Genomic DNA, 10339 nt, shown 5'->3' with positions numbered 1-10339 from the left:
TTGTTTGGCCAGGTCAGGACACTGGCCTGTTCCAGGACCCAGCATAGTGGGAGGCCAAGGAGGTTTATGTCAGGATGAGCATTGATTACGATCAGATTATCACCCAGCAGCTGCTGGAAAAAGCCCTGCCCACTCTGCCAGCAGCTTGAACTGCTGGTCTCTGCCTGAATGAGGCTCCTTCGCAGCTCATGTTATCTATCACCTCTTTTTTTCTTTTTTTAATATATTTTATTGATTTTTCAGAGAGAAAGGGAGAGAGATAGAGAGCTAGAAACGTCGATGAGATAGAAACATCGACCAGCTGCCTCTTGCACACCCCCTACTGGGGATGTGCCCACAACCCAGGTACGTGCCCTTGATCGGAATTGAACCTGGGACCTTTCAGTCCGCAGACCGACGCTCTACCACTGAGCCAAACCGGTTTCGGCTTTTTCTTTCTTTTTAAAATTATATTTTTATTGATTTCAGAGAGGGAGACAGAAACATCAATGATGAGAAAGAATCATTGATCAGCTAGCTGCCTCCTGCGTGTACTACACTGCGGATGGAGGCTGCAACCCGGCCATGCGCCGTGGCCGGGAATCGAACCATGACCTCCTGGTTCATAGGTCAACACTCAACCATTGACCCACACTGGCCAGGAATGCGTCCCCTCTCAGAGGCCTCCCTGACCAGCCAGTTTCAGGAAAGCATCACGTCCCTCTTATCCTATTACCTTGTTCTCTCCACAGCATCCATCAAGCTACTCAAACCTCAACTACTGCTTCCATGTGTATCCTCTGCTTTCTCCACTGTAACATGTTCCTAAAGAGAAGAACCCTGCCTGCCTTGTCTGCTCCATCTCAGGATCCTAGAGCAGAGGTCCGGCTCTGAGAGCCACAGGAATTCCCCCAGTGGGTGCTGCTCACCTGCGCCACCTAGTGGACTGTGTCCTTTCCTCCGCCTTCAACTTGGCTTGGTGATCAGAGTTTTGGAGCATCATGTGGTACCTGGACCTAGTGCTCCCTGGGCTCTGCATGGCTAGGTTGGAAGGTTCCACAGCTGTGGGAAGGGTGAAGCCTTGAGGGTACGGTGGGCGGAGCGCTGGGGTTTGAGGACGCCTGGAAGCCCCTGGTTCTGTCCAGTTGTCTGGCCTTGAGCAAACGACATCAGTCAGAAGCAGAATTTGGCCCCTCTATTTTCATCTCTCAGTCTTTCCTGGGAGGAGCAGATGGAGCTGTCTTTGGTCCCCAAATTCTCAGGTCCAGATCGGGGCCAGAAGTTCTCACACCGGAACGTGCACGCGAGTTCCCTGGAGGACCGCAAACACAGGTGGTCGGGCCTCCTCCCAGTTTCTGACTCAGCAGGTCTGCATGTGTAACGTGTTCCAGATGTTGGGCTGCTGCTGGCTCAGGGACCACACTTTGAGGACCACTGAACTAGGCTCGGAGGCTTCAGGCGTAAAGCGTGTAAACACTTTATAATTTACACAGTCATTTTCCCATTTATCCTCTCGTTTGGTAGCTACTGCAATCCAACTTTAGATCCCACTTACGCTCCCCATTGCCTATGGGATCGAGCCCAAGATTCTTGCTAAGGTATTAAAAGCTCTCCAAGCCCTGACCGGTTTGGCTCAGTGGATAGAGCGTCGGCCTGCAGACTGAGAGGTCCCAGATTCGATTCAGATCAAGGGCATATACCTTGGTTGCAGGTACATCCCCAGTAGAGTGTGTGCAGGAAGCAGCTGATCGATGTTTCTCTCTCACTGATGTTTCTAACTCTCTCTCTCTCTCCCTTACTCTCTATAAAAAAGAAAAAAAAAATCAATACATTAAAAAATAATAATAAAAGCTTTCCAAGGTCTGGCCCCTGCCTCCTCCTCCAGTTCCCCAGAACAAAGCTATGCCATCAAGTGTTCTCAGCACGAGGGTTGGCACTTGCCAGGCACTCAGACGTGTACCATATGAGGAGGAAGTCCTGCTACCCTTTGGACATCTGAAGTCTGTTAGCCTCCATGTCTCTGTGCTGGTGGGCTACACTCATCCGCTTTGTGACATGCACACCACTTTCCTGAGGAAGAAGGGGCAGGCACGGCTGTTCGGCAGAGCATCCGATCAAAGAGGACTGTGCACTGATAAGCATGCTCACTGTTCAAGATGGACTAGGGCGCCGGGAGGCTGACCACATAGTCATCTTTATCTTTTCCCCTAAAAACAATAGTAAACGTGAATCCCAGAGTATTTCAGAAGCACATGTTTCAGAGAGTCGGGTCTAAACCTCACTCCTTCTAAGTGAAGATCTCTCCCTGGGCTCTTTCAGTCCCTGGCGTAAGGGGTGTGGGCTGTAATAGCCCCCTCCAACTCCGTGGCTTGGAAACGAAGGTGTGAACTGCTCTCTCGCTGCAGGCAGAGGCTTCCCTGGACCCAGGCTCCTTCCCTGGGTGCTGAGAGTGCCAAACATTTGTCTGCATGGCTGGCCGAGGGCACACCTCTGGGTTCCAGCTGGTGGGAAGCGGAGAGAAGGGGAAAGGCTCCTGAAATGGCATGGCATATACCCCTTCAACGTCCACCCCTCCATGAGGATCAGTCCCTTGGCCACGTGGAATAGCAGGACGGGCTCGGGAAAGCAGTTCCCAGTTGGACAGCTCGGTTCCCAGCTAGCACCCTGTCTGTATGGATAACAAGGGTCTTCAGTAAAGGAGCATTTTCTTCTTTCTCTGTATACTTTATAGAGGCCCTTGAAACTGCTGTTCAACTATTTTATTTTAAGCAAACTCAATAGGAAAAAAATAAGACTTAACTTACATGAAAATGTTAGACAGCTGGATTTACTTCAGAATGAAGTCACTTGGAGATGACCTGGGCTTAGCTGTCTCCAGCACACTAGCTCATGGACGCGTTTGCTACGGGCCTCCCCCAGGAGGATGGGGGCTTTGTCCACTGCTGATCACAGCAATCAATAGTCCTGACACACAGGCGACTAACAAATCTCCACTGAAAGAAAAAATAAAGCTGAGGCATTTCACAATGCAGTGATTTTAGGTTATTTTGTGAAGTGTGTGCTCTGCTGAGTTACCGAAAGAGAGCAGAAGGAACGTTTTTGAGGCTCTAATGATAACAAGGTTCTTCCATGTGTAAAGAGTACAACACCCACATGCTAGACAAGATACAAAGTACCAAGTACCAAGAAGATCTGGACAAGCTCCTGAATGACCCTATGTTACATTTCAACTCCACAGGAAAGCTAGTAAGAGTCTGACCTATGTTGTGGCTGAGATTATTTTAAAAACCAAATACTGTCTTTTTTAAAAAATATATTTTTATTGATTTCAGAGAGGGAGATAGAAACATCAATGATGAGAAATAATCATTGACCGGCTGCCTCCTGCACGCCCCCTACTGGGTAGGAATCGAGGCAGTAACCTGGGCATGTGCCTTGGGAATCGAACCATGACCTCCTGGTTCATAGGTTGTCGGCCGACCCAAAGTCCTGTCTTGAACTTAACTCCCAGATGTGAAAAGCATATTGTGTGACATTCAAAACACTTGTAAAATGCAGGTCCCTTCATGTACTGACAGGTATTAAATGGTCTATAATCAAGACTCAGCCTTTTGTTGACTAAAGACAAGATTCAAACATTTTGCCACCATCATGACCAAAAGAATAATTCAAATTAGATAGTCCTGCCACTTGTAAATTAGAAATAAATTCACTCTACCAAATAGTAAACATCATGAAAATAAATTCAGTGACCTTTTTAAAAAAGATTACAAAATTGAATTTATTGAGTTTCACACAAGATGCATTTATAAAATTAGTACTGAATGCCATTTTGACTGAAGAAGAAATGAACATCATTCCGAACTCCCAACATATCCTGCAGAGGAAATTAGAATCTGGTGGAATTGACAGCACAGTAACAGAAAAATTCGAGCTAAAGTGAAAGATACACCTCTGTCATATTCTTGCGCTGATTAGGGCTCTGTTTGGCAAAGTTTCCCCCCAAACTATTCCTATTCATTGTGGACATTGTTCTTTTTGGTGGAGAGGAGAAGAGGAGAATAAAAAGTAATTTTAAAATGGTGCTTCATTGAAACACACAGAAAGCAACTTAAAAGTCTTTTCATTTTTAACATGAAGTACTTTGCAGCCTCACAAAAGCATTTCTGTACAGTTTCCTTTTATCCCACGTGAACATTAACCTTCAGATTTCTTCACTTAATGCAAAACATTAAAATTCACTTGTATGTCAAATGAAAAGCCAAAGCATTCAAGCTAGCTTTATGTCTCACCCGGGAACCAGACAAACCCCCTCAAATTTATCTCCGCATATCGTGTGCCTGAAATAGCAGCACAGGAGCAGAACTTCAGAATGAAAAGGTCAGAGGAAGGAACAGTGACATTTGGACGCTGAAATTAGAGGTTGCAGAATTCTTATAAAGACGCAGGAAAGTTTCTCAAGCTAAAACGTGGTGGGAAACAGCTTGTCCTATGAGGCTGGCCACAAACTGATAGGTAAGCAGAAATGGATTCTTTACCTCAAACAACCAAAAAGCACCTCTTGGTTGCTGTTCCTAACATCTACACACAGACTCGTCCCCACACCCAGTCAGCCACCCACACCCCACTGGCTTCCTCCCCCACGGGCGCTCCCACGGGACTCAGACCAGCCCCAGCCCCAGGCGCAGGCACTGCAGACAGAAAGGCTAAAGCACGTGATAAGCCAGAGCAGGACAGCTGTCAATCCACTTATTTCCTTTAAAACTGTTAAAGATCTCAGTTACGGGTTGACACCTTTGAATTTTGTACAGTTCTTTAACCGATTCAACACCAAATCCTTTTATCTGTAACAATTGATGAAGCAATTAGTTTTAAAGTGAAACTAATTATCTGTACAGTAAAGTTACCCCTGCTCTGCCTTTTTCAGTATAAAAAGTACATCTTTGTAAGATAATTTCTATTTCACCCACTGCAATTAAACAATACACGGCTCACATTTCGCTTTAGAGTAAACTGAAAAAATTATAAAACATAGTCTCAGTGATGCATAACCTTCATTAGTTAACATTTTTTAAATAGGCAAACTGGCTACCCTTCATCATGTCTTATTTAAGGTAGCCTTTTATTCTGATTAATTCAGATACATCTTCCAGGATTATTCTGTGGTGAGAATATTCGTCTCGACTAAAGTGTAATTACTTTTCTAAATGCTTTGGCAGACGAAGCAGTTTGAAATTGTCTGTGGAACTAGTGTGGGGCGGCGCAGGTCACGTCTCTCGGGGAAAGCTTCCGTTTCCCAGGTAGATCCCTTACACTGCAGAGGCCGGAGGTCAGAGCCGATGTTCTGGAAGCACAGACGGGCCGAGCTGAAGTGATCCGAGGCGGTCCCCATCAGGCCGGAGGGACGGCTGCTTCTCGGGGGAAGAGGGGTTCCCACTGCTATCCAGGCTGGAGGTCACTGCTGTTCTATGACCTGACCTTCAACCAGGCCACATGACTGGAAGAAAGCTGCTCAGATTTGCTTTCTGTTAATAATTTAAGTTTTAAATAAATATATTAAGTGCCACGTTTTGCACCTGTCCGCCCCAGGCCTCGGCGCTGGGCACAGGGAGCTGCAGAGTTCAGTCAATTCGGTTTCCGCAAATTGTGAACCTGTCTATGTCCAACAGATCTTTCTTTGCGGACCTGTGCTTCAGTTCAGAGTTTTCCTGCGTTATGTCCTTCTCTTCACCGTCTGGGGTTGTTAGGAACTGGTCAGAATTGCTTGTCACGAGTAATGGTATGACATTTTCCTTCTGATGGCTAGGCTGGCTGGTGACTGAGGCGGACAGGGTTTCTTCTGTGGAAAAACAGGGCCTTTAGTTAGAATAAGATTTCCTCCAAATGTTTACTACAGATGAGCTTACCAATATCGTAGTACTGTACAAAAGTGCAATGATAACCAAACAGCACATTGCAGAAGCAGCCATCTATATATATAAAAGGCTAATATGCTAAGTGTCCCTCCGACCAGTCACTACGATATGCACTGACCACCACAGGGCAGATGTTCAACGCAGGAGCTGCCAAGCTGCAGTGATTTGGCAGCGGCAGTTCTCAGGTGACACACCCCAAAACCAGAGAGGAGGGAGCCTGATTCCTCATGGAGCTAAGCGATTCTACCTTTGGCCGTGGGTTATGTTGTTGCTGGGGCACTGTCGGCCCAAATCTGGTTTACTGCACACTTGCATTTGCGATCCACAACCTGTAGGACAGCAACTTTGCAGAATGCCCTTTCACACTCTGGGACCCCTCAGGGGATGTCAGAGAGTTGGTTTTGGCCCAAACTTGCAGGCCAGGCTAAGGGACCCTGCAGGCCAGGCTGAGGGACCCCACCTGCCCGAGTGATCCCATTCACTCTGCAGACACCAGGAAAGGACCATGGGAGGTTGGCCACAGGGCGTGTCTGGCCCATCTCGCACAGTCCTGCCCAACTGGCCACCTTCTAATTGATTTCCTTTCAATGTGCACGAATCCATGCACTAGGTCACTAGTAATGTATAACAGAACACAGAGGCCACACCATTTCTGTTTGCTAACTTGAGTAACAAGTGCTCACTGATGAGCTACTGAATGTAAAAACTCAGAGCACCGAATGGGGTGCATCTGTGATGAGATCTAAAAAGAAATGTTAGCAATAACAACTAATAAAATGAAGTCAGACCCTGAAAGCACTGCTGCACGTGCAGGGCAGTGATTTGCTACAGGGAGAGAGAAGACAGTAACTCTCCTAAAGACGATGCAGAGAAGCGATGGGAAGGACCCGCCTACCTTGGGAGGGTTTACACTTGCTCTGTGGTTTGCTGGACGGTTTGCTGGGGGTGCTGGCGGGGGGAGGGTCAAACAGCTTCTCTTCCATTTTGGCCTTCTTCACGTATTGGCATGACTTCCCCAGCAGCACAATGCTATTCAGTACTTTCAGGGATATCAACCTAAACGCAGAGAAAGACAAACGGCCACTGTTGGAACTCATCTCAATCATGAGGCATGCCACCCACCACCAGGTGAACAGAGGATCTGGGAGTCGAGGCCCGAGTCTGAGACATCCCACAACGAGGGCCTAGTGCCATGCCCAGGTTTCCCTGTCACGGGGGAACCTAGGGTAAATGCCTACTTCTCATGTAAGAAGTCATAACACTTAAAAGTTATACCTTCTGACTAACACTTATTTTCTTCCTGTATTCAGTTTCCAAATGATTTAATTTCTTTTCTCTTACTACAAAACAAATGCATTTAGTAGCTACAGATGAACATAACACAGCTCCACACTCTAGCGTTGACCCTGGGTACACCTGCCGCTCCCTTTCCCCATGCTGCTGTGCGTACACATCGGTTTGTACTTTTTCGCTGTTTGAAATGGGGCTACGAAGCAGGAGGGGCTGGAGTGTGGAGTCAGAGCACAGACCTGGGGTCCAAGAGTTTGAGTTCACACCTGACTCCACTGCCTAGAAGCTGCGTGAACCCTGAGCCTCTCAACCTGTCCGTCCAGAGGAGCTGACTTGGGTGAGGTGCTCAGAGCGGCGCCAGGCACGCAGAAACGTCAATGATCCTGTTATTTCATTATCATCATTGCTGTTTTACATAAACAGCACATAACGACTATTTCCCCCTGTCAGTTAATGTTCCCCAGGGACACTATTTTAACAGGCCTGGTTATTGTGCTGTGTGGGTTATCATAGAACAAAGCCCCCTCGTAGCCCCTAGTTTCTGGATATTTAGATTATTTTAAGTATTTTTCTTCTATTAAAAAGTTCCCAATTAAGAAACTTACGTTAAATCTGTATTTCCTCAAAATAAATTCCTAGACAGCTATAACTACAGAAGTCAGATTTCTATATCAAAGGTATATAACATTTTCAGGTACTTGATACAAATCTGGCACACACACAAAAAAAAATTTGGGAAAAAAAAAAAAAAAAAAAAAAAACGTACACCAAAAAACCCCCTCTTCCTATTGGAATCTCCTCATGTACGGGGCCTTACATGGCCCAGTGAGCACCCAGGACCTCACTGCCCTGTGAAGGGGGTGAGGAAGTGGCCGCTGTTTCTGACATCTGAGATGAAACCTGGCAATGACAGGAGGTCATAGGCCGGGGGGGGGGGGGGGGGGGGGAAAGGGGGGGGAGTGTGAGGCGGGGCCTGTCATCCCCTGAGGACTCTACACCAGGAGAGAATGCTCCCATCTCCTCAGAGCTCCTTGGCCAGCTGCCTGGGGATGTCTAACTTATGAGATCCGAACCCAGAACTCTCGATTCCAGCCCTAATCCTCCAAAAACAAAACAAAACTAACCCACATATATTTATGTCACAGGCTTCCCTGCCACAGTAGGTGGCAATTCCATAGTCCTAATTGCTTGGCTCCAAACTCTGTACTCACATTTGATTCTTTTCATCCCCCTCCCATCAATCCCTCCACCAGTCCTGTCCAGCTCCACTTGCAAAATATGCCCCTAGCTGACAAATCCCCCTCAATTCCAGCTACAGCCACAGGCCAGAAAGGACAGTAACAGTACCTCCTGACCCAGCCGGCTTTTGCTTCTCCTCTCTCCCCTTCCATTCCCTCCCTACCGAGCAGCCGGGTGGTCCTGGCAAGAAGCCAAGGGAAGTGGCGCTTTCTTCTACACAGGACCTCCCAGGGGCTCTCCCGCCTGTGAAGCTGGGGCTCGGGCCCTGCCAGGGCTGCCGCGTCCTCTCCCGTGTGCTCCTGGCATCAGGCCTGCACTGTCTGCCCTGTCTGAGCCTGCCTGGCCTTCCCCTTACTCCATCCGCCTGACAGAGGCCCCGGCTCTCTCCAGGGCAGCCTCCTCTGTGGCTCTCTGTCCACACACTGCCATGCTTTTCTTCCTGACGCTTGCCACCAGCGGTCACTTCACAGCAAGCTGTCTTTCTGGTAGTTGCCTACTTCCCCTCTGGAGCTTAGGACACAAAGGCAGGTCCTTGTGTTCTTTCCCTAGACCAGCACTGGGAGCAGCCAGAGCGCTGCTCATTGGGGAGCACTGAGCAGAGGACCCATGAAGGCAGGGCCACGAGCTGCCCAAAGCTCAGTGAGAAGAGTCTGGAAGCATGTTCCTGACTCATGATGCTCCTGAGACGATGACAAGTGACAGATGCTATGCTCCAGCAGCAGGAGCTTCCGGGCACCTGCCATGTGCCAGGCACCGGGCAGGAACAAGGTAGGAGACACATGTGGGAAACAACACAGTTCCCGTTGGGAAGCAGACTTCAGCCCAGGGGATGCTTCTGAGCAAATCTAGGGCTGAGGTTACTACTGTCCTGCTTGGTCTCTCCCTTTCCTCCTGGAGATGCTCAGTTCTGACTGTCTCCCAGACGGACACCCGCAGCGTAACTCCTCATGCTCCACTGAAGCCAGTGCAGGGTCCCTTTATCTTTCCGGATACGTAAACCTAAAGCTAGGCTGGGCTGCTATCATAAATTCACTTCTTGAGAAAACTAACAGAGACAAAAACTTCTGTTCATATTGTTATTTTCTTACCATTTCTCTTCCCCAACCAGAGTGTAAGCCATGCAAGACCAACAAATTTGCAAATAAAAATTCAGCCAGTCACAGGCAGAAAACTACATTTCTGCATCTTCTATAGGTTTTTATGACATAGGCCTCGAATATGCTAAACCAGTGGTTGGCAAACTCATTAGTCTATAGAGCCAAATATCAACAGTACGATAGAAATTTTTTTTGAGAGCCGAAAACCGACTTTTGTGTATGGGCCACGAAGTTTCAATCACACTGTATGTGTGCGTCTGCATGTGGTATTTTGTGGAAGAGCCACACTCAAGAAGCCAAAGAGCCACTTGTGGTTTGCGAGCCGCAGTTTGCCGACCACTGTGCTAAACCATTCAAGTGGCAAATACAATAGAAATTCAAAGAGGTTTTTGTACATAGAGAAATGTCTGAATGCAATGGCAGATTTCATTTTATAAAATACAGGTAAAACTTCACTTGTAAGTAAAAAGAGCTTTAAGTAAATGATTAAAATAAAATCTAAAGTGCAATTAATACTACTAGCAAACAGCGATTTAATTGAACCAGAGCTTAACTGAGTCACAAACATATTGGAGGTACAAGCTGTCATGGGGCCCAGGACAATTAGAATGGGTGTAGTATGACTTGATTATATCTTGCATTTATGCTTTACTGTGTAACCAAAAACATATTCAAGAATAGTTTATCTTACCCAAAATAGAAGAGTATGACACAGGCATAAGACAGGATTCCTTGAACTTTAATTGAGCTTGTTACAACTCTGATGAGCTAGCCAGAAACAGACCAAAACAACAAAAACACACAAACAAAACACACAAC

The 10339-nt window shown here is 47.1% G+C and overlaps 1 protein-coding gene across 3 annotated transcripts in view; it reads right to left on the bottom strand.

The window, feature by feature from the left end:
* Positions 1-479: 479 nt before the first annotated feature.
* The window catches only part of TAPT1 (transmembrane anterior posterior transformation 1), a 59913-nt gene continuing 50053 nt past the window's right edge, over positions 480-10339 (bottom strand). For 2 of the 3 annotated variants that reach the window (XM_036420132.2, XM_045573959.1), the window contains exons 12-14: positions 10212-10288; positions 6790-6950; positions 3734-5818 (exon numbers count right to left, since the gene is read on the bottom strand). In XM_036420132.2, coding sequence (XP_036276025.2) covers positions 5601-5818; positions 6790-6950; positions 10212-10288 — 456 coding nt within the window. In that variant the 3' untranslated portion in view covers positions 3734-5600. Of the gene's footprint in view, positions 1134-3733; positions 5819-6789; positions 6951-10211; positions 10289-10339 lie in introns of those variants that run through there. The other variant, XM_045573964.1, reaches the window with a different exon arrangement.

The sequence above is a fragment of the Pipistrellus kuhlii genome, unplaced genomic scaffold (genome assembly GCF_014108245.1).
Source record: "Pipistrellus kuhlii isolate mPipKuh1 unplaced genomic scaffold, mPipKuh1.p scaffold_m20_p_1, whole genome shotgun sequence".
Taxonomy (NCBI): Eukaryota; Metazoa; Chordata; class Mammalia; order Chiroptera; family Vespertilionidae; genus Pipistrellus; species Pipistrellus kuhlii.
Note: the sequence above shows the minus strand (reverse complement) of the source record. Positions and strands in the feature narration are given on the sequence as shown.